The sequence below is a fragment of the Copadichromis virginalis genome, linkage group LG1 (assembly GCF_057382275.1).
Source record: "Copadichromis virginalis isolate Kocher_CV1m ecotype Utaka linkage group LG1, C_Virginalis_male_GT1.1, whole genome shotgun sequence".
Lineage (NCBI taxonomy): Eukaryota > Metazoa > Chordata > Actinopteri > Cichliformes > Cichlidae > Copadichromis > Copadichromis virginalis.
Window position 1 is genome coordinate 14,559,188 of NC_140618.1, and position 26,850 is coordinate 14,586,037.

The window sequence follows — 26,850 nt, forward strand, 5'->3', positions numbered from 1 at the left end:
CCCATATCTATAGTCCTCTGTCAGATGTTCCTAACTATAATCCATAATCTGATAAAGTTACATTTATATATGGCGCCCTGAGTTGAGTCTGTACTCAGAGTTCTCATTTTAGAAAAACAAACAAAAAAGTTTCGACATAAAGTCTCCCCGAACTGGGTCTCATGGCTTTTTCTTGTTACTCAGTGTTTCTAAGAACCAGCCCAACTCCCATCCAACTGCCCCCACGCCTGCTTGTTCTAGACCTCTGTGTGTGTTTATGTGTATATGCGGTCCGCATGAAACTGCAATCCCATGTGATACAGTTCATGACTGTGGATCAAATTCTGCTGTCATTACAAATATACTTTGCACCGCCTTGCTGTGGAGCACTTTATCATGGTGTCACACACACATACATTGCGCCAGGCAGGGGGGGAGAAAGGAAACACGTGTTGGGTTTTCTAAGAACTGGAGCATTCAACATGCAGGAAAACATAGCCAACTAGAGTGGGAGAAGGAGAGGAGAGAAAGAGACTGGAAGAATACGGAGCAGACAACAGCGAATATGGAGAATGCTAATACTTGTTACTGCTGTGTGTGAATATATGACAGAAAGAAATAAGTGTAGAGATGTGATGGTTTATTTACTGCAGTGTGTGAGGTCATCAGTGGGTCAGGTGCTCAACAAGGTTAAATGTATAATAATAATGATTTGCAATAAAAATAAGTACCATAATATCTTGTGTGAAAGAGACACATTTGCATTTTTATGTGTGAAGGGAATAAAAGTGAAAGCTGAGGCAGGTTTTAGTGTAATCTCAGGAATTTCATTAATTAGACTGTGGCCATGTGGTTTTCGTGCATATGTGTGCAGGTTAATATTTGCCTTGTTCAGCCTCAAACTATATGTGACTGTGCATGTATGTACATGCTAAGTGTTTCATCTCAGTGTGTTTACAGTGCATGTGTGTGCGTGTGGGGGTGGGTGGTTGCTGGCCTTTAAGCTTTCAATTGCTCCAGTGATTGCCTTGCAGTGTTACTACATATCAGACACGTGAGAGTGCTTGCAAACGACTGGAGGGAGGTGGGTCGTTTCCTGAGGCAGGGGTTGCCTGATCTCTCACAGGCACTCCCCCTTTGGGCCACAATGCAATCTTTTCATCACCACGGAGATGGGGGTGGTGTTTGGGGGGGTTGGCCTGGTTGAGCCAATGGTAAAGCTGCCTGGGCCACACACTACAGACCTGCTGAGTCTGTCCCCACTGCAGTACTGCAGTGCGTGCTACAGGGCTTTAGAGAAATCTGATTAGAGTGGATTCCAAGGCCAGACGTGAATGGTTAAAGCCACTGCTGCCAATCCTGTATAAACAACACTAACGTACAGCATGTTGGAGCAGCATGTGCATGAAACACTGATTGCTTTTGAAATTCTATATTCCAAACTGCGTCTATATTTGAATGAATCTTGCCCTTCCCTTGCAAACCACCGTAGAGAGTTTCTGGGCAATCAATAACAATCAATACCAGTAACAACTAACTATAGATCAAGTTCAGGAAGATGTTAAAGGTGCAAAAGAAAAATGTGGGGTCAAAGCACTGCTGTGGAACAGCATCACTGACTGATGTGTTATATACCTTTATAACACATGTGGGCTTGAGGTAATGTGTGGAGATATCAGCTGTTAATCCAACACGTGATTTGACTGCACACAGATAAGAGTTCATCAACTCTAACTACAAAACCAGCAGACATGCAGAAAATGCTGTGTAAAGTATACACATCCTACACTTCCTCCATCTGCACACAGTGCTCCTCTTTTAGCAATTTTCTATAGTCCCTCTGAAATCTTTCTGTCTTTACATTTGATTATACTAGCAATTTCTGTCCCATATGTGGACACTCCAGACCTATTTCCTCACTGGTTGTAGTGTTTTGGGTTCCTTTTTATTTTATTGATTTAATGTCAATTAAGTTTATAGTACAAGCCTGAACTTATGTTATTCTGCCTGCCTCATGCATCCGTGCAGTATATATTTAGTTCTGTTACCCAGGACCAGCTGCCATTGGGGCTTTCATCCTCACTGTGGCTGGTGAAGTCTTCCTCTTCCATGTCATAAATGGCTGCTTCTTAATGAAATGTTCTTCAAGGAGTCTCCAGAAATCTGGCAGGAAATCAGGAAATATTCCTTACATGTAACAGACAAAAAAAAAAATCAACAAAGAAGCAGTTCAGTCCTTTTAGATGGTCGATATGTCAAAAAGCTGTGTAGTAGTTACTGATTTATTTAAAGCTATATTTTATGAAAACTTTGTCTTCTGGTATGAAAAAACTATCTTCATGACAGTGAAAAAGCAGTTCTTAGTGTATCTGGATGAGTCCTTAGACTGTAATGTGTACTGTTGTTTTGACTGAGCTGCTAATGCTTGGGCAGCAAGTGTTTTGGACTAAATTTATCAACAAGCGTTTTCTGGGAATGGAGTACTTGGGAGGAAATCTGAGAGCATCCACTGCTGCTGTACTATCCTGCTGCTTCAGGTGCTGATCTGACACCACATGACAGCAAAATTATATAGGACTGAAATGTTACCTAGATAGGCTATAAAATCTTTGTACTTAAAGTATGCACTGGACCAGTAATAGACATAATGTAGCTATTAAAGTTTGCTTTTTGTATAGAGTGAGCCTTTATGATGTCTCAGGTTTTACATTTAAACAAACACAAGTTATTTAAAATGTCTGTACATTTATACAGTTAAAAGCATACAAAATTGTACATACAAAATACAGTCAATTAATGTTTCTTATACACGTACAAACAAAATAATCACACAGCCTTCTGGAGCACAAAAAATGCCCTGCATCTGATATAAACAGCTCAGAATTCTTATTCTTGCACACACTGAAACAAATTTATTTTTTACATGATAACAATCTGATGAAATATAATTGAAAATATTTGACATGTAAGAACATACATGCAAAACAAGCATCTACAAAAATAACCCTACAAAAATATCGACAGAAGCCAGCTACCATGTCACACAAATGATTGCCTCCACGTTCCTTAAAGCTCTCCGTGTTGCCTGCACCTGCAAAGAAATCTAAACACTGAGTAATTCTAAACAACTGAATCTGCAAACAGATATCACAAAAATCAAAAGTAGCACTGTGAGTTACGGAGCCTAGCAACTTTGTTTCAAGGATAAAAATGCCTCTTTCCTGTGCACGTACAGTCCCCAGACATCTCAGACAATCAGTATATCTCGCTGAGAACATAAATGTATTTCCAAAACACGAACATTAACCTATTTCATGGAGCAGCACATAAAGCTTAAAAAAAAAAAAAAAAAAAAAAACAGAACAAAAAAAAAAATCCCTTTCCTGTTTTTGTTCTGTTTGACAATTAGTAATTTCAGTCCTGTCTACGACAAGCCAAAAGTGCACATCTGCTTCAGTTATATGTGTTTTCCAGTCAGGAAGAAGAGCGGCCGGTCCTCTTTGGCATTGGCAGTCTGGAACTCATCACTGAGCCTAAACCTCCACTCTTCTTCCAGCTCCAACCTGCCCACCGTCTCCCTCAGCGAGCTACGATCTGCGCTGATGACACACAGAGTTGCACCTAAAGCAAGCAGACAGGAGGGAGAGCGACACTCTTTAACAACAGTGACACAGAGCAAGAAATAATTACAACAACGAGAGCATGGCTTCACCTTTTTGAAGTACTTTCCTGATCTTTATTCCCTTTTTTTCTTTGATCAATATAAAGTGATAACTACTGACTAATTTGCTCTTATTTTGTGGGACTTAATGTAAATTATAACTGTTCTAGCTTTACTGGTATTTGTTTACTTAAGTAGAAGTGAAGAAGATTGCTGGTCTGATATTCAGAATGATATCAATCCGCTCCAAATTCTACACTGCACACTGCTTTGACTTCTTCTTAAATGAGTCACCTGTAACAGACATGCTTATTGTCTACATTTGGTCTGCTGCTGCACCTTTAAGGAAGGTGAACTTCTTGAGGAACCCGGGAGTCACAAAGGAGTCTGCAAAACAAAGGAGGAGGCCGCTGAACAGCAACCCTGCTGTACTGATGTTCACAGAATGAGGTCTGGAACTCACAAAACACACAGTCACCTACAGGAAGCAAGAAGATTAGAGTCTTTATGAAGTGTATGTTGAAATATAATATTAGATATTATGATATTAGAATTTCTTATTTGTGTAATTTCTTTTTAAAACCATGTCTACATGTATGTGTAGATGTGGAGTGTGTGTGTCTGTATACCTCAGGTCCCAGGTTAAGGTAGCAGTCCACAGACAGTACAGGGTGCGTGTAGTTCTTGGTGCTGAGTGGAAACAGTTTATGGCTGTTGTGCTGGAGATATTTTTCCAGAAGGAGCTGAGCTGGTGTAGCCAAGAAAAGGTGCTTACTGTCTGGGGCACAGATGTACTGTGAGGGGCTCACAGAGGTGGGAACATCTGTCATCTGGAGACAAAATTCTTTGCTTATTAACAATAGCTTGTGAAAGTAATAGGTTTTTTTTTTTATGTAATTGCAGAATGACAAGGAAAAAAATATCAATGACTATCTGTTGCCCAGTTTATGATTGCTAGTTTATGTTTTGATTTTGCTGACTGTGGACGATACCTTTGTCTTGATAATAAATGTTCTGTATCCTCCAATGGCGATCTGCTTCTTCATGACACTGAAGTTGTTGAACCTGCAGACAAGCAGCCCGGCACTGTGCAGCCTCAGAGTGAAATCGACGTCATGACAGGTGAAGCGGTTCTGGTCATACTGGACATTCTGACTCCGGTCAACATTGAGGAGGAAGAAGTCATGAAGATGACCTCGAGAGAAGGGTTCCCACAGTACATTACCTGGTTTAATACAAAGGGAAAAAAAGTTACCATAAATATTATTTGAAGGCACAAACAACTTATTTTAAATAGTTGCTTTTTTATGTGAAAAAAATAATCTCTGATCAGTAAGTTTGTTTGCCGGATTAAGTTAGAAAAATGCGGGGAAATAATGGAAGCAACTGTGATTTGTTTTCTTATAAACAATCTGCTACACCTGCTTTTGGTGAGGTAAAATACATCAAGTAAAGTTGGGTGCACCCATTGACCTTTACCCCTTCTTCTCTTTTTACTTTATTTTCAGTTGTTTAAGAGAGACCAAGAACCTGTAATGTACTGCAAATTGGCAGATATTATAAAGTTTAATTATTTATTATGAAAAGAATATTTTTCAATGAAGAAAAATTGATTTTTGCATGTATATAATATCAGTTATAGCGCTTAGAAAAAAAAAAAAGAAATTGCCAAAAATCAGTATCAGCTGGTCATAGGAAAAAAATCAGAAAAAAGAAAATATTGCAGTCAGTGCATCTCTACTGCTATGGTCACCACTGACCTGTCAGCGCACGGCTGCTCCACTTCCTGATGCCACATAGACCATAGTAAGATAGGTCTGGACAGGCCTCCATGTGCTGTAGCACCTGTTTCAGTGACACAGCGTGCTCTAGTGGGCCACTAAGTAAAACAGAAATCAAACACTGGTTGTGTTAAATCAAACCAGAAAATAAAACAACAAACAACAAGTCCTTTAACTCATACAATGAATTATGTTGTAAATAATCTGTCACTATGTACTTGCGTGCTTCTAGGTCTACTGTGTTCCACATAACACAGGAGTCATCAGCCAGGATGATGAAAGGCCAGACATCACCTGCTGGACCCCCTCCCTCCAAACGTCGGCTGCGTTCCAGCTCCAAGTTGTGATAGGAAAGCTCTTTAATCAGGAAGTGAGCAGCACCTGCGAGTTGGTTAAAAAAACTTTAAAACTTGGGTTGACTGTCGCTGAGAATACTTGGAGGCTTGGTGGTTCAATCCCTGGCTGCTCCAGTCTGCATGCTAAGGTATTCTTGGGTAAGATAGCAACCCCAAGTTGCTCGCCATGCATCCGTATGAATGCTATAGATTAAGAGCACTTAGGCCTAGAAAAAAGGGCTTGTGTGAAGCTGTGTCAATGGGTGAATGAGGCAAGTCGCATAAAGTGCTTTAAGTGCTCAAGCTGAGTAGAAAGCAGCTATATAAGAATAAGTCCACCAAAATGGTGATGAAGAAGATACTTTTGACTACAGCCTTATTCCATAAGAAGTCCCCACAGTTGATTGATCTGCATCATAGATTTTACACAGCATGGGCTTCATCATCCAGGATAAAATCCTCCCATTTATTGGGGGTAAACTAACTGTCGACCCTCCAGATTATGGAAGACTATGGATAACAGTTTACTTATTACTAACATGAGTAAAATACCTATTCCAGCACCATTGAAGACAGTGGGCAGCACCAGCATGATGTGGTTGGGCCAGTACTTTTTGTAGACGGCCATCTCATATTCTTTGACCACCAGGATATGCAGATGAGAGGCTCCATCCATGGCGTGGTACAGGTTAAACAGACCGTGCTCGTGACGGCCGGTGGTTGGGGTGAAGATTGGACTCTTGATGCAGTCTGGGCTCTGGGAAAGAAGGGGGAAAATAAATAAAATAAAAATAATGCTAATAAAAAGAAAATTGTTATTTTTAACGTGAATTTCATTAATAAAATTCTGTATTACTATGTGGAAAAATAAATTAAAATTAAAGCTGCAAGCAGCGTTATGAGGGCCCTCGCACACCTGGCACGTCGAGCCACTGCCAACACCTCAAACCGGCACGTCCGATATGATGTCACATTGATGGATTTCATGCTTTTAATCACCAGCTAACATTTCATCTTATTCAACCAGGATTATAGTCATGCCACTAGGTGGCGCTCTAACCATTATTGACAAATAGCATAACAAACATTTCCAAGCTCGAGTCTCATCACACCTGCGACCTTTGGGAGAGATTGGACATTGTGTTTGTTAGTGACTGCAGATTACTGCTTTTTGCGAGTGATTGAAACTCTACGTGCCGCCATAACCACCCCGTTTCCCTGAACGGAAAAAGCTTCGCAATTTAACATCACAAAGGTCTTTAGATTCTACACACTGAAGAATGCTTCAATATGATGAAATCCCTTGGAGGAGTTCGTCAAAGTATGAGGCCTGAAAAGGGGGGAAAATGTCATCAAAATTACACATTAATTTTAAAATGGCTGACTTCCTGTTGGATTTGGGATATTGCTCCAAGAGACTTTTTTGTACATCTTGATATCTTACACAAGCTTACCAAGTGTCAGACTCATAGATGAAACACAGAGCAGGGGCTGATGTTTTGAAATATTGTAGGGGGCGCTGTGGAGCCATTTTGCGCTATTCAAGGAAAATGGTTACATAACAACAATGCCTTCATCCATTTGGAGGTGTGTGCCAAATTTCAAGCCTCTATAAACTTTCCAAGCCCCTCAAAAGCCACTTCATCTTTCATGATGAACCGCGTTGCCACCAGGGTGCGCCGTTCAGTTTAAAGTCACAATTTTTGCACTGAAGCATCACGAGGGACTGATGGTGATATTCACCGCTTTTGAGGTGGCCACGATGAACCTGTGAAAATCAGTACAACAAAGTTAAAGCCATGACATTTCCTGTTGCCACTAGGTGGCGCTGTCCGTATTTCCGACAATGGGCATATCAATCTGTTCAGGGCGGGTCTGACATCATGCCTGTAAAGTCTGGTACTGATCAGACTGGATTTCATTGAGTTATACTAATTTGTTTCTTCATGGCGTGACATCAAAGTTCGCCATGCTGCTGGGGTCACACCCTTTCGTGAAAAGTCACAGTTTTCACTGTAACCCAAGACCAACTCCTTAAGGCTTTCCTGGAGAAATTTGAGGCTGCAGATGTCACCCATCACAATACTGTACCCCAAAGTGTAAAACATGACATTTCCTGTTCCCACTAGGTGGCGCTGTCCCTGGTGTCAAATATGGCAGTTGAAATATGTTCAGGGGTGGAGCCTTATCATATGTGTTCACTTTGGTCAAGGTCAGAAAATGTATGACAAAATGAGAGGCAATAAGATTTTCATGGCGAGTCATCGAAATTCGCCATGGCGCCACGGCCTCATAGTATTGTGAAAACTCAAAAGCTCCGCAATTTAACATGGCACAAGGGTGTAGTTGACACTGTCCAAATTTGAAGTTTATAGGACCAAATCCCAAGGAGGAGTTCGTTAAAGTACAAGGCATGGAAACGGTAAAATCAGAGCCAAAATGTCACCTTCAATCCAAAATGGCGGACTTCCTGTTGGGTTTAGGACATTGCCATAATAGACTTTTTTGTTCGACTCTGAACGTTATAATGGTGTACCGACTTTCAAACTTGTAGGCCATACCCATACCGGGGGCTCGCGTTTTTCAATTTTCTAGGTGGCGCTACTGAGCTAATTTTCCCTGGCCATGTTGCATGCAGGCTATACTAACAGCGTCCTCAGGATACCCCAGGATTTTATTAAAAAAATATATAGATTATGTTGAATTTAAACTCTATTTAAAGTCCAGGAAATAGTCACAGATCAGAGCATTTCTGACTGATGCAAGAAACAAATCTTGTAATTTCAAACAATACTTTCTCAAACCCGAATCTTTTGTTTGCATAATTTTGTGAAAACAAATAAGAACTGCTGGGCTGGTGGGACAATTTTAGCAATTGCTAAGCTAATTGCACCACCTAGTGGAACCACCTGGGTGTTGCACTGTGGCAAACCCCACAAATCTGTTCACAGAAATAGTCAACAAAAACAGCGGATGAAAATGTTCATGGAAGCAGATAAGGCAAAGAATTCCTTTTAAATCTTGACACACAAAACTTCTTCTTCTAAATTCTACTTCTCTATTATAATTACCACCTTTTTCTTGATGTGAGGTGAACAGAAAGGGGAACATTTATTTTCAATGATCAAGTTAAATGATCAAGAACACACCCAGTCAGAAGTGAGCGGCAGCCGCATGCTCTCCAGTTGGCCTCCGGGTTGGCTGAAGCTGAAGTATTGCTCTTTAGACTTTGGGATGATGAAGTAGAGCTGGATCTCTTCCCCAAGCAGTAGATGAGTGAATGTGAAAGCATGCAGTGTTGACTCGCACATCTAAATTATGAGTAGAGACAACGGTCATGTTCACATGTCAAAGACAGTTTGAGTGCGATTTTTTAACTCTGTCTGCTTGCATGTACTGTCCTGACCTGGTATCTAGAGTTGAAGCCCAGGTATTGATGACACTGTTCGCAGTGATGATATGTGTTGTAGGCTGCATACTTAGACAACTTTATCCTAGCTGTCCGCCGACGTAGGTACACATCTTCCTGTCGCACAGGATTTCCTGGAGAACAAACAACCAAAGGCAGATAAGGACCAAAAAACAAAATACAAAAGTAACAGGTAGCACAGCTACAGGTAATATTCATACTATGCACATATAGTTTTGGCTTTGTGTTAATATATTGATAAATAGATCAAGTTTTTTCCAGCTTTACTTACCTTCAGAGTTCGGTTTATATCCAGGGCAGTATATGGTGCTGATGTCATCATATTTGGAGTCGTGGATGGTGTAGTCGAAAGGCATCGTCCTCGCAATCTCTGGGTTGGGCCAGGGAGCACTGGCTGGATGGTACTGCACTTCCTCTGTCTGGGAATCTGAAGATACAAAACATTTACAAATGAATACATTGAAAACAGGTTTATGTACAATCTGTACTGATTACTTAATAAATACTGACAGATATGATTTTATGATCCAAGCAGCGGCAAAAACAGTAACATAAGAATCTAAAAACTGGTGAAAGCTACAGGAAATGCACTGACTGCAGTTGATGTCTTCTTCATCGTAGATATCCACCTCCATCAGTCTGATCAGCATGCGCGACAGAATGCCCAGGAAGTGCAGGTATGCTCCTGTCTTACCCACCTGATGTCGGAAAACAACAAAGATAAAATAATGTGAATATAAAGTACAACATATGCTCGAGTTTGAATAAAACGAATAAAAACAGAAATCACCTGTGGGGGGCCACTGAGCAGCAACCTGCGAGGGTGGAAGTTGTCACTTCGGCCTTCTGTGCGATTGCTGCTGTCCATGTGGTACGAGCGAGGGACCGTCCACTGACGATAATAAAGTGACTGCTCTGTACATGTCATCATTTTACTCAGTAAAGGCCTGCACACAAAATACAAGATTGGTTGTATATATTTTGACTCACAAAATATTACTGTGGAATATTTTTTAGACTCTTTCACTTTCAGTATCGCTGTTCTATATGCTCAATGTTCATATGAAAAACATGGAAATATACGCACATATGTGTTATAAATTGTTGTATATGTCCCCTACCTGAAACTGCTTGCCCATGCAACAGACATGTGTGGCAGGAATGAAGTACATCGTGGAAGCCCGCTGCTGTCACTTGCAGTGATGACGTTGTAGAGGGCACGAGGCAGGAGCACAGAAGGTGGCCGACTCGCTCCCCGTGCCCAGGAGCAGCTCGGATCAGGCGAGGAGGCTCGCGGAGAGGACGAGCCCGATGATGTTGATTTAGAGCGTATTTGCATCTGGGAAAGTAACGGTTGTTGTGGGGGCATTTGAAGGTAAGGTTGAGAATTTGTTTGAGATAACAGCTGAATTTGAGTCTGGGACTGCAGCTGGGAGATCTGCTGAGACTGCGAATAACATGGAGCATAAGGTTGCGTTTGGGATTCTGGTGCAGTTTGGGGACATGGAAAAGACTGAGAGGAGCACTGTGGCTGAAGATGAGTCTGTGACTGTGAGGAAGACTGTGGGGCATCCAAGGCCACCTTCTCAACATTTGGAGAGGTGGCGCTTTGAGCAGGGTTAAGATCCAGAGCTCCACTATCTGGGCATGCCTGGAGTGGCTGGCTGGGCTCCCCTGAAAATACCAGGAAGAAGAAAATATATAGCATGTTTTCTTTAAAAAAAAAAAAAAGAAGCATTTATCATTTTCCCAAACAAAATGAGTTTATCTATCTCTTTAGATATGAAATATAGTTTTTGTGAAATCTTACCATTATCTTGTCCTTCCTCCTCTTCATTGTCAGTACTACTGAGTTTTTCAGCATCGCTTTCGAGCAGGTCACTTCCTGATCCAAGGTTTTGTGGTGGTCGTGACTCTTTCTTCAGTAGATAAGCAGCCAGTCCCAACTCTTGTTCAAGCGTGGTACGCTGTAGGTATGAGCAGCTTATCACTCGAAGGTCACAGTACTTTAGGGACCTGTTGAAAGAACGACCCCTTTGTTTAAACTCAAAATTACAACTATGACAGCTTTTTTGACTGTGATGCAAGAAAATGTGGGGTTATACCTTTTTAATCTGTTAAGGCCAAAACAGAAAGTAACACTAACACTAGAACAAAGGTAAATACTGTCATGTGAAAAATCAGGGAGGGATGAATAAAATTCAAGTAAGCATACCTGGGAAGTGACTCTCCTAATGGCTCAGCCCCTGAAAGGATCAGGATGCAAGGGAGGGCTTCCAGCTCCAAGTAGGTACAAGGAACCCAGTCAGCATCCTGGATCTTCAACCATTTCTACATGAAACAGAAGGACAAATCAGACTACATGCAGCTTTCAAAGTATCTGAGAATCTTTTGTAGTTCTCTGCAGGTGAAATCATATATAACATATTTCTGAAGAATTACTACCCCACCTTGATCTGATCTGTAAAGGACTGTCCAATACTCAGAGCTTGCTTGGGATTCCCCAGTATGATTTCGAAATTCTCCTCCAAACCCAGCTGCTTCCTCACTCTGGACAGCCGTTGGTGGGCCCACGCTGCCAGAGCCAAAGAGGGGATTCGCACTAGTACCATGTGACCATGATGGACCGGACACTGCTGTGCAGCATTGACCAGTGACTGTACAATTTCCATGGTCTCCACTGAAGTGTGTTTTTGGAGATTGTGGGAACGGTTGAACCTTCCAGACACAGCCATCAGAGCAACACAGTAGTGCTGGATCAAAACTGTGGTCCGGATCACAGCACTGTGCAGCTTTGGAAACCTGGAAATCAGAGACAGAAAGATCATAAAGCCTTCTTGCTGTGTTCTTGATATCATTTTAAAACTCCTTTTTTAATCATACAGTGTTTATGTTGATTTAACACATGTGAGTGCACAACCTTTCTTCCAAGGTAGCTGCCATGCTTTCAAATGAGGAATCATAACGCATCAGAGGCAGGCTGTTCCCTGAATGAGTCGACTCCAAAAGCTCTGACACACCAAAGTACCGTGTCCTCTCATGATACAGGTCCACATCCTGTATACACACAGCCAACAGATTTAGCCACTTGTGTGAACATATAGGCATTGCTAGTCTAAAAATGTTACACTAAAAGAGAGTACCAATCACATAGAAAATTAAATCTTACATTACTAAATGCAGACGGCCAGTGGATCTCGTTGTAGGGACTGATGCGGGTGCATTGTGTCTGAAGAGCAAAGGGAAACGAAGTGACGTGCAGAATCAGGATGTTTGTAGCATCTCTGACTTGTCGGGAGTTTAACAGTTGGTCCACAAGACCCAAACCACTATCTGAGCTGCTGTAGGTTGCACTGAGAGTGTTAAAGAGGGACAAAAGGGAAGAGATCCAAAGAGACTGAGTAAACACACTCGATTTGCTCTTGTTGTACCAGTTCTGATACTGTTAAAACAATGACAACTGAAAACAATAATCATTACATTTTTCTTTTTACTTTGCACACAAACCTGCTAATATCCCAGTGGGCATGGTCGTGGACCAGGATGTAAAGTGTGTACGAGTTACTGTGTGCTTCCCGGATCAGGCTGTCAATACGTGCCTGAGCGCTGTGGTCCATCTTGACCACATAACGTTCAGCCTCTCTGTGAGAAACACATGCCTGGTCTAAACTGCCAAGCTCCTGCAGAACACCTGACAAATACAGAGGAAAACACAATATATATAGGAATAAAGACATTAATTCAGATTCTTTTGATTAATGAAGAACCATGAACACGATTGCTGGCAAAAGACTTATGTGACTAACCAGAACTCCAGAGGTGGAGAATAGTCTGCTGAAATGTAACCTCAGAGGGCGGTACAAGGATGAGGAAGCTGACCCTGTCAAAGGAGCCAAGGTCCAGGTTCTGTGTGCTGGAGTCGGCTATAGCACAAACATGGGACAACAGCTTTCTAGCCACTGCCAGCTGGATGGGACGCACCTCTCGCCAATCAACAGAGTATTCTACACAAATACAAAAACAAATTTTAGGCCATGTCACTTGACTCTGATGTATCCACTTACTGTATCCACTAAGTCATGTGTGCTTTACCTGAACAGGTGTCTTTGGGACCTGAAGCTGTGTCTTTTGGGCTGTCTTTTGAAAGGTGTGCATGTGAGTCCTTTGGACTGTGTGTGACTATGGGACTTTTATTACTCCTCTCCTCAGCTGATTCTTGGCAGCTAGATAAAGGAGATGGCTCACTGCTGTCCAGAATGGCATTGTCCAGAAGGGAATCTATATCACCATCTGCAAAACATAAAGCCGCACAACAAGTTAGGAAACAATCACTAAAACAGAGCAACAGGTCACAGATAGAGAGACACACCTTGTCCGAGGGAATTGCAGTAGTGGATGAGTTCTTGTGCAACACCAGTGGAGAGCTGATGGGCAATTTCTTTCAGACCCTGACTGGGAGAGAACATACTCTCTGCCAAGGCACGACACTGGTGCTTACCTACAATACAATACAATACAATAAAATACACAAAGACGATAAAGACCACATTTTTCACATACAGTATAAAAGGCATACATTAAAAATACAGATCCCACCTGTAACTACCACACAGGACTGTGTTTCCTGTCCTGGAGCAGTGACAATGATGACCACATAGTTGGTGTTTTCAAGCCGTCCTTCCATTAACCTGCTGAAAGTTAGGTGGAGGCCTTGAGTCAAAGATCCTACATCCTTCCCCAACACTACCACGCCCTCACCATAAGATGATGCAGCCAGCTGGGCAAGCCAGGGAAGCTGGCTGGGGGTCAAGGGTTGTGGGCTTTGTGAGGGCAAAGACAGATACTGGGGGAGCCCAGGCAATACAGGGGGGATCTGGAGACAGAGTAAGACGAAAACTTTGTTAATTTATTGTCATTATGTTTTCTCTCTTTTTTCTCAAATATTTTGCATGAAAAAGTTATTAATATTTGCTTCACTGTACTAAACAGCTGAAAAGAAAGCTGTGGTGTTATGAAGTGTTTAAAAAGCCCTGTAGATATGTACCTTAAAGTCTCCTAAATTCAAATATAGATGTATAATTTATTTTTTATTTTTTATTTTATTTCTTGCAGCATCTGACCTCTATGCCATAGTGCCTCCCTGGGGTTCCAGTTGTTTGAGGTTGCTGGTACTGTCTGATCTCACTGAGGTGGGACTCCCTCCAGGATCTCATGAATATTTGTTCCAAGTCCTCAACCAGAGGCACCTGGTCAGACCCTTGGAAATAGAGGTGAGAAACAAAACTTAACATTTATTCATTTAAAACAGTTTAGCAAGTAAAAAAGCCACAGTTTTGATGAACTGTTTACTACAACAGCGTGTTTCTGAAATAAAGATTGCATACTTACCAAGCTGAACAAGGTAATAGACAGTGAGCAGAATCTGCATCTCAGTGGACAGTGGTTGAATGGGTGATGGCCCATAGTGCTGGTAGACTCTGGGTAGTGTTTGTGAGCTCAGATAACAGCTCTGAAGTAGAGAACTGACAAGTACATCACTTACATTGCCAGTCAGCTGAGGAAGAGGGCCATGACCTGCACACATTAAAAGCAGTGCACAGATAAAATAAAGAAAAATATAGACATAACGGGGAATGAGGGAGAATGAAACTCAGCTGGAAATAGGATGGAAAAAAATGTAATTCAGTTTTATTTAGATACAATTCACAACAGTTGTCTCAGGTTGCTTGATATTGTAGTGAAAAACCCAACAATATTAGAAAGAAACTTCAAAAACAAATCCCCCTATGAGCAATCACAGGAAGGAAAAACTCCTTTTTAACAGGAAGCAAACTCCAGCAGAAAAAGTCTCAGGGAGGGGCAGCTGTCCAGAGAAGAGCTCAGACAGAGACAGGACAAAAGACAGAGCCAGAGTATAATCTCTGAATGGTTTAATACAGTAGTGGTGTATAAACACAAAGAGGGTTTATGATGAGTGAAGTGCTGGGAAGTCCCCCAGTACCCAAAGCTTATTGCAGCATAACTAAGGGATGGTTCAGGGTCACAACTATAAGTTTTATCAAAAAGACTCATCTTAAAAGTAGAGAGGGTATCTGGATCAACTGAAGATGTTTCAGGGTGTTTTTAGAGCAACCTGATAATCATGAATTACAATAGCCCTACACAGAAGTAATGAATGCATGAAGAAAGATTTTTAGGGTCGAGTACAATAACCTCAGTTTTGTAATAATTTATAATTAGTAAAATAAAGGTCTTATGAGTCTTTATGTCTTAAAGGCTTGTATGTATGTAAAAAAGTAAGCATTTTCTGAAGTAATACATTAACAGACAAATGCAAATGAATAAAGTTGTTGGTGCAGAAAAGGCAAAAACTGAATGCAAGAAAAAAGGAAAAAAGAGACATAGGTGACCTATGTATTTGTATTTTTCTTCAGTTAACACAGTGAAGTCTGTAAGCTGGTTTAGGCAGGCACCTCGTACTCTTTGGCCTCACACAGACTAAACTGGACCAATTTATCTACCGTATTTACATAGCAGACTCTCTCACCTCTACCTCGGGCATGTCAATACTGGTGTTGTCCTGCATCACCGCCTGTTATTTCAACTAATTTACTGCTCCAGCACCCACAAGAAGGCTCCAGCTGTTGATTCATCATACTTAACTCACAACCTCAGTCTTACTTTTTGGCAGACTGGAAGACTTGGATGGAAATACTGTGACGGAAGGAACCAAATATTTAAAAAACACAACATGTGGTAAGATGTTGGCTGGCATGGTGAAGGGCAGATAGGTTAGGAAAATTTAGTGAAAACACAAAGTTAAGTTTACAGAAAACAGAAAGGGGCTAAAAGGGTGGAGGGGAGGCTGACCAACACCATCAGGTGTTGGCTGGGCTCTGATCCACGAGGAGGGGCAAGCTAAACTAGCCTTTGACTAAAAAAAACTCACCCGTAAGAAAAGCTGAGTTCAGCTGAATGGAAAATTATGATGAAATACAAGCTGGATGTGGACTGTCACAAATCCAAATAATCTTGTGAAACCTAACAGCATGTTCTCTTACTCAAGTGCAACACATTCCTAATCCATGAGTCCGCGAGGACCTGCTTGGGTCTGAGTGACATTGATTGCATCATCAGAGGTAAGCTCCTTGCAGACATCTGCATGTCCTCCAGTTTATTGTGACACTGCAGTACCTACACTACAAGGACACCAGCATATCATTTTATCCAGGCAGACTAAAATAAATAATATAGGAACTACCACACATTCATGGCATCCACAGTTGACCAAGTGTGAGCACAATTCCAGCCTTAGTAAGGTAGAGTAGCTCTCACTCAAATTTCTAACCTTTGAAAATGACAGGTTGCAGTCTGCAGTTTTGCAGCAGCTGATCTGGAACTATTACTGGCACCTCTGGAGGAGAAAGCGGTGTTGAGATCCACTGTGATGAACCCTGTTGGGCTGTAGTCTCTGCATACAGAAGGAAAATACAAATATTTAGACAGAAAAACACACAAGAAGATCATACAACACACAACTGTCTTGTTGATACGTTTATAGAGTCATAGTAGAAGTAAAATATAGTCTTTTTTTCCTGATTGTACCTGCTCTGGAGCCGTTGGTGGCGACAGAGGACACTGATAAAGTTGATGAGGCCAATGAAGATGGTGGCGTTTTCGCTGTGCTCTCAGGCAGACTGCTGGTAGACGATTCAGGTGACCAGCCCTTGTGCCTCTTTTTGGGAGGCCCAGTATTTACATGTACCCCTGAAAGATGAATAAAAAGAAAAAGAAAAAGCTTATTGAGCTTGACACACTCAACTGGAATATAATTAGATTTAAATCTTTAAATTGCACCATTTCTCATTTTTTCCAGATGCGCAAACTCTACTTCTCCTGCATGTTTTGACAGTTAATTTGTTAAATTAGATTTTTTTCTACAACTCAGGTTGTTTTAGGATTGATTTTCTGTAAAACATCGAGTAATCTTGGTCAACAAACCAACAGAACATCTGTGATTTTGGTTAATCCAACAAAAAAAAAGAAAAGAAAAAAGAATTGCATCTTAGTCATGCATCAACCTGTCTTTTCCTCTTCAGTTTCTGTTGTAATACTGTAATATGGGGGACACATAAAAGGCCCACTTGTTAAAAGGACCATGAAAAAACAACACTGACAGGAAGGAAGCTTTTCAATAAGAGAGAAAGCAGGAAAAAGAAGATGAGACGGGGTATTTTACAACCTTGGTTTATAGAGGTGACAGACTGAAGCAGAGGGCGGGAGAAAGACAGACAGAAAAAGGGGATGTAGAAATTTAGTGCCTGAAGTGCTGGCAAATGAAAGCAGGGAAAACAAAAGACATCCCTCTGCAGACAATGCAGCTGGCTGGCGTCTGTATAGCAGGGGTGTTATAACACACACACACACACACACACTCACACACGGTGTTTTGACTAATGGAGGCAGGAGCTCTGCTTTGAGAGGTGAGAGGACCCTTGGGAGGGGGTCAGTGACAATAGACACAAAACTCACTGTGTTTACATGCACACAGAAGCCAAGAGATCAGGTTAAAACAGCAAATTAAAAAAATTCTGCAACACATTACATAAGCTGTGTATGCAACTACTTTATGAGATATTAGATTTGTAGCATAACCAAAACCCCTTTAAACAAAATATCATCTGTAAGCCTTTAAACCAACTGGAATAAACTGCAGAAGTCACCGGAGTGCACAGTGTACCTGTAGCTGAGGGTCTTCCAGGCCCTGACTGATTTAAAGGTGGCTGAGTGTTGGAGGGAACAGCCTGGTTGTCATTTATCAGAGTGTGGGAGACGTCAGCTGTTTGTGCCTCCGTATGTGAAGCTGCCATTAGCAGAGACAAACAACAAAGTTGAGTCAAAATAATCAACAGTAATGAATGAAACTTTTCATTGAAACTATTTCTGTAATAATTGCATTCACTCTTCACTTTTGCTCATTTAAGCAAAATACAGATTGTCTGTTTACAAATTTTTGACGTGCCAATAACCCTGAGCAGCCTTGTGTTTAAATAAGACTTGCACCCTGAAAATGATTCAATTAAATCTTTTTTAATACAAACAAAAAATGATGACAAAAAACCAAAAAGGAACCCAAGAATCAACTTGTCTTTCCTGGAGCTTATCTCTGTATTGTTTGTTACCTGATGGCTGGCTCAATGCTTGATTTGGCGGCTGTTCATCTGGTGTCGATTGGCCTTCTGAGAGGGTGGGTCCCAACTGTCTCATCCTGCCATCTGATATGGAAAAAAATATCACCACTGAGACAGAAACGCAGCAACAAGCTGCTGTAATGGCTAGCTTTAAATGTGTGTATGCATCAATGTGCAGGTGTGCGAGGTTCATGGGAAGACAAAGTGTTCCAGTCATGGTCTGAAAGTTCAGCAAAGTTATCCAGACGGCATAATAATAATGGCATCCTTCTTAAAACTGGGCTCAGGGAGGAAGGCATACTAATAAGCAGTCAGTGAGAGTTACAAGCGCATCAGAAAACCATGTAGCAGAAAAGATTAAAAACAGTATCGAGTAAAAACGCGACGGTCCTGGAGACGTTTGTGGGGAACGATGACGATAACTTACTTAACCAGCCAAACACATGAACTTCCGTCACTGGGTTTAACCTAGTTTGGTTTATTATTAAACAATAAGCAAATAGGAAAAGAGCTTCATCCATGAGCACAACATATATATTCCACACTTCTTAATATCAACACTCCTTCGTGCTTTGAAAACGAGCATTAAGAGATTTCTTGACTGGTAATATTGCAGCAATACATACCCCGAGCTCCGATTTTTGTTTTTAAAATAAGTCTCACATTTTACTCCTAAACTTCAGGATTAACAAATCATGAAAAAACACAAGCGCTTTCACTTCATAAAAGTTCATCAGTAAACTATTATGCCTCTGTCTACAGTCTACGCTCTCCAGTATGACCTCTCACTTGCACTTATGGCTTTACTACTTATTCACTTGGTTGGGAATACATGAGCCAAAGATTCTACACAATGGATAATTATTTTGAATATGATTTGCTTTTGGATGTTAAATGAATAAAAAATAAAAAAAACACAATGCTGTATATGTACATGACTAAGCTACAGCATTAGCTGTGAGAGTTTGGTCATTGTTTACACTAAAACAAGCATTGGGTGTTTTGTTTTTTTTGTCCTAACAATGCTAACTGAAATATACAGAGAAGGATTTTCAAAATAAAATCAGACCTTGAGACCTTCTCATAAAGTTAATTAATCTGTCAATGAAACCATCATTTAGTGGCAATGTTTTTCATTCCCTGTCTTTAATTTGAGCGGAGTAGTAAAAAAAAAAAAAAAAAAACATATCAAGAGCAATTTATTTTATTCAATGGACTACTACCTGTTTAAAAATAAATACAAAAGACCACAAATTAAAACAGCAGAGAGCACCTTTTATCTTTACTGCATCATGATGCTTTTAACAGTCCACTTTTTATTCTGAGCACTTATGTTTAAGTTATGTTTAAGAGGGGATAGGGCTCATCTATAAACTGCTGGAAAATGGTAAACTATATTTCAAGGCAGATCTAGGTTCTGCCCCGTGCTTTATGTTTTTCTTTATGTGAATCCTATTTAATGCAGAAGATGGACACCAGTAATTGCTGAATCTAAATCTGATCAAAGACAAATGTTTCTTGAAAAAAGACGTTTATGCACATCTGTGACCTACAGTGTTTAGTCACTACAATTGAATAAATCGGTGTTTGTGCTACAATCAGGAAGTCAACTTAACTGTCTGACTACATTAACATGTGTGCACCTCTTACCATTTCCCCTCCAACAGATGGGAGCTCCTCTGACGAGCAAGCCCTGGCTGTTTCGGTACAGATAGTACTTCAAGTGCTTCTGTTTCTTGGGCTGGGTGTTGAGCTTCAGGTTAATGTGATTGGAGAACTCTGTGAAATAGCGGAAACCTTTCTCTCCACAGCCCATACAGTTCCCTGAGAAACCTGTTGGGGGTACCAAAATGAAAAAAAATTATTACAATAAAAAGTATAGAAAATAAAAAGTATTTTTTGCGTATCCCTACATTCACACAACTGAATGGCACAAATGCACTCTTTATTTTCCTCTTTCAGCTGATTTTTTGTTAACAACAATTTCCTGTTTCAGTCTTCTCCCTCACCCAACAGTGCGTAACGACCCCGTTCGTCTGGCAGGAAGCGGCGGTCCACAGCGCAGACCAGCAGGTTCTCAGGAAGAGAAGGAGACTTTACTCCAACCAACATGAACCCAGGGGGTACATCCAAGGGATCAGAAGCAAGGGAGGACAAGCGAAGGTCCTTGCCTGCTTGACAAAAGCCTGTGGAGTGGAAAATCAGGACAGAAAAGTGCTTTTCAGTAAATGAAAGGGCAGTGTGCCTTGTGATTGACAGTCCAGGGTGTAACCTGCGCTTCATCCGATGACAGCTGGAACAGATTCTGCACACACACATCCCTTAATTGGATAAGTGGTCAAGAAAATTAATTAATGAGTAGTACATTTTTATTGTATTTATTTTTATTAAAGAGTGAATACAAAATGAGACAGAAGACAGCTCAACTCAAGAGTAGGTACAAATCCTGATTTTTTCTCCATTACTTCACCCATCATGTACAACGCATTCACAGAGGACGTAACGCCTAAAAGGTACATCTCCTTGTCACTGTTCCAGCTCCGAATCCTATTTATAGTCACTATCTTGCACATGTATTCCTGAGAGTGTATGTTTATTGGTTTTATATGGTGTTTATGTGTATGTATACAAACCGTCAGTGGTGCAGCATCCCTCAGGTGGGGGCTTCATCTGGTAGGGTATCGGAGGACTATTAGACTCTGAGCCATCTTCATCTGTTTAGCATGTTTGAAGCACAACCAAAATCTTTACATTTTCAGCATAAAAAACGTGACAGGAAAATAAAAACTAAAGAAACTGAGATTCAGCTGAACATCAGAAAGTCATCAAACCCTTGTGTTGTTCAAAATATCATTTCTCATGACCATCCATAAAACCCACCGTCACGTGCCAGTGGCTGCTCTGTCTCAAGGTATAACTGTGAGAAGACAGGTCGGGGTATTATCGTGTCCGACCTCAGTGAAGCCTCAATGGAGTTATGGAGGACCTCCTCAAAACGTGTGGTCCGCAGCTGGCCTGCATAAGAGTTCCCCATTGATGTCCTGTAAAAACAAAGTGACCTTATCTTGTGATGGACAGTACAGGACAATTTGTCCATGCTAATGGTATTTTTTTTAGTTACTTTAGAAAAAGAAACTGCAAGATGGGAAAAAGACCACATAGAAGTTCTGTGATGTTTGTGGTTTCTATGGAAGATGATTTCAGAGGAAGAGGATTTCAGGACTTCTTAAAAAAAATAGCTACCGGTATGTTATATTTTTTTTATCTTTGGTCCAGGTGCATGTTTCAAGCACACACAAAGCCTACAAAGGTGACATTCAAGTCTTATTTATCATAAATAGTTAAAAGGCCTCCTTTTAAGGTAGAATTGATTTTGAAGTAGCACACACGCACACGCACACGCACACACACACACACACACACATACACACACAAATAATCAGAAACACATCTAGTCACAAAGAAGCACAGGGAGAAACACACACACACACACACACACACACATGCGCACACGCGTCTAAACAGTGGTTACTGGTGGATGGAATCTGTCCAGACAGCATGATATAAAATCAGCTGCTCTGACAGTGTCAGGGCACCCTGACCTAGACGCTACTCCCTCCCTCTGTTTTTCTCCTTTCTGCTCTAGTGCATCTCTCTCTCGCTCTCTCTCCGCTCTCTCCCTGCTTCGTTTCGCTTCTCTACTCTAAAACAGATGAGTCTGTTTTTCTTTTTTTTTTTTTTTAAAAAGTCAATTACATAATAATACAAAATGTAATAAAACACTGAGTATTTTCATAAAAGACTTCTGTCAGAACCAAATGTGCTGCAGAGAGAACAAACTGATTCAACACAGGGGGAGAAAAAAAAAAAACAAGAAAAAAACAAGGCTGAACAGTAAACACCAACTTAATCCCCCTCCTCCAAACCTCTGAGTGCTCATATACTAGCTGCTACAAGCACAGACCCACACAAGCTGCACATTACTGACTGGCAAACCTGGGTACACGAACCAAATAGTCAGAAACCTGAAGGGTAGATTAATTTCTTTTTAAAGGCTTGCATGTCAGATTACAGCCTTAAAGCTGAGTAAGTACCTTACACTATGGTTCTCTAAACCATGAGGCTCATGTACAAAATCTTTAAAAGCCAAAATATGACATCCAGTTTTAAATATCGTGGTATATGGATTAATGAGTAACAGATGTTAGTTTTCGGTCTCAGTTTTCTGTAATTTCAGCTTAAACAAATCGTCTTTAACTTAAACTGACATGAACTGCCATTTATAATAAAAACTGCTGTATTCATTTACTTAACTGACCTTTAAAGAGTTTAATATCTTTACAAAAGTTAAACCTGGTTAAACTTTTCCCTAAACATCTATCTATCTATCTATCTATTACTGGGACAAGTCTTCTCTTGATTTCAGTTTTATTTTCTCATCTTGAAACACTTGTTGGAAAGAGACACACGTCCTCTCTCTCACATTTCCCATACACATACCTTACCAGTCAACCTTCTGCTTCCACACTTTCATATGTAAAGAAGCAGAGCTGGCTTTTAATGCCTTGCACCGTCTTGTAGAGAGCAGAAGACAAAAAGCCCTGTCATAACACAGTCGGGACTGAGAGGAAGTAATCACACCTTCTACCAAAGCGCAGTCTGATCTTTTTACAACCACAGAAAGAGACTGTGGGGAGGGAAATGGAAGGGAAAGCAGATTAAAGCAGAGAGGTGTACTCCACCTTTTACTGAATCTTAACCAAAATCCTAAACTTCAAATAGGCAAATGCTGTCAATCTAAGGAAACAGAATTGGCTTTCCCTTGAGCTGTGTGGTGTGGTTTTGTAGCTACTTGTTAATAAAAAGTGGTTCCTTGTGCTATCACTTCAAAGAGAGATTTTCTTCACATATTGTTATGGGACACTCTCAAAGCATACAAAGCACTGACAGTAATCTTCTTCTGGGACTTGTATTGTTCAATAAAAATGCCCTCATCTTTAATCTCTAGCTGCACAACTAAGGAGGAAGACATGATGCAGATTCTTTACTTAAGTAAAAGTGCCAACACAATGCAAAATCTTGCTAAGAATTAGCAGGAACATTACTGCAGCATTAATGCATTTTACTGTTGTAGATGCTTTTGTTTCAGCCACTTTTGATCAAGCTGCATACTTTTCAGTATAGCAATGCATCACATGCTAGAAGATCATTGAATGTTTGTAAAAAGAGTACCAAATATCTCTAAACAGTCCCCTTTTTATTAGCTCAGAAACATTTTGTTGTCACGATTTTGTGACAATGCAGTTTACAGTTGCAAAAGGGAGTTTATAGTAGTTTCTATATAAAAAGGAATAAATACATTTCTTAATGGGATGAGGAAACCTCATCTTTGAAGCTGTTTCTGAAATGTACTCGAGTATGAGTGTAAAATACCTAGGTAAAGGACAAATAGTCTAGTGCTATTTATTCAGTTACATTCTATTATATTACTTCTGTACTCTTACTGTTATAGGTCCTAAATTAATTCTTTTTACTACATGTTCCAAGCAAAACAGAGATCACTTACACATGAAGGAAGACATGCAGCCGAGATGACAGAAATTATCTCTGAACTAAAACTTTTAAGGAAGCTTTGTTGATCTTTTCTCCTCCCATCTCCCCCACCTTCCTCTCTCCTTGGCATGGAAGTGGGAGATCCTTTCAAGTCACCACCACCCCCCACCACCCTTCCCTTCTTCTCTTTCTGCCTCTGTTTCACCCTGGGGAGAGAGGCACTATTGTGGTGGTTTATGACCTCTTGGACCCTGTTCCCACTGCTGGCTTCAAACACAGCACCTCACACATACAAACCTGCAGTTAGGATCCTCCCAAAGCTCTGAGCACCACGCAATCCACACACTGCACTTTGCCACCAGTACATTTATATTGAGAACTTCAACACTTTTAAATAAATGGATGTAGCTGCCTTTAAATAACAAATGAAGAAGATGAGCTCGATTTGTTTATTTTCTTTTTTTAATGAAAAAAAACAACAACAACAACAACACACAGCACACATCTCGTGAGTCCCTACTTGCTAATATATGCAAACTTTCATGCACATGCTGACTTTTGAGGGCATGGATGAATTTGATTGAGAGACGTCTCATGACCGTGAGGTCAAAGGGGGGTTTAGATAACAATGTTTAGCTAAGGCTTTGATGTGGCTTATACTTCTTATACACATATGCACAAACATGCACAGTCACACACACACACACACACACACACACACACACACACACACACGCACATGTAGGCACTCGCGCATGCTCTCTCATAGGCTCTAGCTCAGCTGACACAAAAGGCTTGTCTTGAGGGGTGAAAGGTCATCCCGGGGAGGTCAGATAAGAACCCCAGGCTCTTTCTCCGTTGGCCAGGCACACATACCAGCCACACACAAACACATGCAGTAGCTTTTCTTTCTTTATGTTCAGTCAGACATGAAGGGTTGCAGTCTCCACACACCGCAAATATACAGCCATAAATCTTTGACTTCAGAGGACATTATATTAATTTACATTACCTTTCTGAAGACTAACTCTAAATTCAACTTTTAATTGCCTAACTGGAACCTAACCTTGAAACATGTCCTCAGCTTTATATTTAATTATTTACCTCATGGATTTAAAAAAAAATGTGTTCCTAGAAGTAAGACATAGCTAAACACATACGATACCATTACATAACAGTTCCTGTTAATGATCCTGCTAACACTGTTGGTCATATACATATATTCAGCTAATTGTGCATGTGACTGTGTGAGAGAGATAAGACGATAAGGCAAAGGAATGTCGAGCACGGTCAGCTGGTCAGTACAGCATGTCTTTCGGCACCAAACAGCAGAAATGGAAAAGAAAAAAAAGCCTCCAGCTTTGCAGATGCTCTGTGAGCACTGAGCCAAAGCCTGCCACATATGTAAGGGGAAGTCAATAATACACACACAAAAACACACAAGCGGACCTTTTGATAGGTCCATAACTGACCACTGACCCACAGTAAATGCTTTCATTCACACTTTGCTCAGCTGACACTGAATCGATGGTAAGGGAGCCAACTGGCCAACTGGTCAGGCAACTCTTCAGCCAGCCATCCACACATTGCACTGGGAAGCCACTCAGCCAACCACTCGCCTTTGCCAACACAAAGATATCCAATCACTGAAACTCAGCGATTTTTCACTGATGTTTCTTTCTGAGCATGCCTACATGTACATCAATTTTATAATAAAACACAACATTGCATCTGACAACATACAGTACACAATACATCTGTTGGAGTTTGTGCACAAAAATAAATAGCTGGAAGGGACTACAAAGCTCCAACTCCCTGAATTTTCAGTGTCTGCTACGCCTGCTGCTTCGCTATCTCACTCAGCGTCCTTCAGCAGTTTTTGTTTCTTCTGTTCTCTCTATCATGCATGACTCCAGGGAAACTTGTGTTGTCTACATGCATGCAAAATCAGTATGAACCTGCACCTTACGATGTAAAACAGTTTAGCTGCAGGATGGCTTACAACGTGACTAAAAAGGGTCTCATTACCCAAATATTATTTGTGTTATTTACTCTGTATCAAAAATTGAGTTTAGCTACACATTACACCTAACATGAAATAAATTTTCATGACACAAAAAGATTGATGTACAGGCTGTAACCACTGTGTTTAAGGACCTAATAGAAGAGAAAAATAGGCAATTTTCAAGACAACACATGATCTGTTGACACATCTACATAGATAATAAACAAAGTAACATAACAGGAGTATAAATGTCTCAACAAGTAGGCATCATTATTAGTTCATCTTACAAACTGCAGCCCAAATTAAACTTTATTTAATTAGTCAAACTGACCTTATGAGAAACTTTTTCATTACGTTGGTACAGTAGGAGATGGGGACAAACTAACAAACTATCTGCACTAGCAAACATAACTAATCCTGTAAAATAGTCAGATGTCTATTCATATTAATGTACAGAATTCACCTGCTTGCTGCTACTACTGCACATTCACCCAATGTATGTATATATATATATATATATATATATATATATATATATGTATGTTCTTCCGCTGCCAACCTAAATCCTATGTTACATAGACAGCTGTCCCTCACTATTAAATAAATACAAACGTAAAAGGTTAAAGGCACATACACCACGGGGGTTTCAAGCAAACAGTCAAGACACAGCGCCACAGCTCATACCCACTCTGCTCGCAGTGATCACTACAACATCATCTACAACCGAGCTGGCAGAGAATGTTTTTCATCAGCAAGAAACCCAAAAAGATAATGTGTCATGCCTACAGAAATTACACCAAAAAATGAACTGGCTACTGGGCGCACTTACCTCTACGATTCAGCGAGAAAAATCGAGCAACTACTCTTCAAGAAAAGCCTGCAAGCTGATCTGGTGTTGTGTCACCATGTCTCCGG

General features: G+C 40.6%; 2 protein-coding genes and 1 long non-coding RNA gene across 4 annotated transcripts in view; 1 reads left to right on the forward strand and 2 right to left on the reverse strand.

Annotated features, from left to right (window-relative positions):
- lpin1a (lipin 1a) overlaps positions 1-2,354 on the reverse strand; it is a 24,851-nt gene extending 22,497 nt beyond the window's left edge. Inside the window, exon 1 of one of the 2 annotated variants that reach the window (XM_085452047.1) lies at positions 2,028-2,354. In XM_085452047.1, the coding sequence (XP_085308173.1) occupies positions 2,028-2,090 (63 nt within the window). In that variant the 5' untranslated portion in view covers positions 2,091-2,354. The remainder of the gene's footprint in view (positions 1-2,027) is intronic. The other variant, XM_085452061.1, reaches the window with a different exon arrangement.
- LOC146718476 (uncharacterized) overlaps positions 1-3,518 on the forward strand; it is a 7,548-nt gene extending 4,030 nt beyond the window's left edge. The window contains exon 3 of the long non-coding RNA XR_014919041.1: positions 3,454-3,518. This is a non-coding gene — a long non-coding RNA (uncharacterized LOC146718476). The remainder of the gene's footprint in view (positions 1-3,453) is intronic.
- Positions 3,324-26,850, reverse strand: greb1 (growth regulating estrogen receptor binding 1). The gene is made up of 34 exons (XM_085452086.1): positions 26,765-26,850; positions 21,258-21,418; positions 21,011-21,091; positions 20,387-20,563; positions 20,028-20,210; positions 18,369-18,461; positions 17,927-18,049; positions 16,792-16,953; positions 16,535-16,657; positions 14,575-14,760; positions 14,307-14,443; positions 13,783-14,059; positions 13,556-13,684; positions 13,279-13,476; positions 12,993-13,190; positions 12,694-12,877; positions 12,356-12,539; positions 12,107-12,243; positions 11,637-11,988; positions 11,402-11,517; positions 10,997-11,202; positions 10,308-10,860; positions 9,977-10,133; positions 9,782-9,884; positions 9,458-9,613; positions 9,163-9,299; positions 8,906-9,067; positions 6,309-6,513; positions 5,640-5,802; positions 5,401-5,519; positions 4,633-4,865; positions 4,270-4,470; positions 3,980-4,118; positions 3,324-3,600 (listed from the first exon to the last, which is right to left on the reverse strand). Exons 2-34 carry the CDS (start codon positions 21,409-21,411, stop codon positions 3,437-3,439), a joined length of 5,892 nt encoding a protein of 1,963 aa, XP_085308212.1. The 5' UTR covers positions 21,412-21,418; positions 26,765-26,850; the 3' UTR covers positions 3,324-3,436.

What these genes read in the sequence shown, in the direction of transcription:
- greb1 (XM_085452086.1), bottom strand. Translation starts at nt 21,411, where the DNA reads ATGGGGAACTCTTATGCAGGCCAGCTGCGGACCACACGTTTTGAGGAG. An exon ending in GCAGCCACTGGCACGTGACG is followed by an intron (nt 21,092 to 21,257) that starts GTGGGTTTTATG and finishes CATGCTAAACAG; the next exon opens with ATGAAGATGGCTCAGAGTCT. An exon ending in CTATTACCTTGTTCAGCTTG is followed by an intron (nt 14,444 to 14,574) that starts GTAAGTATGCAA and finishes TCTATTTCCAAG; the next exon opens with GGTCTGACCAGGTGCCTCTG.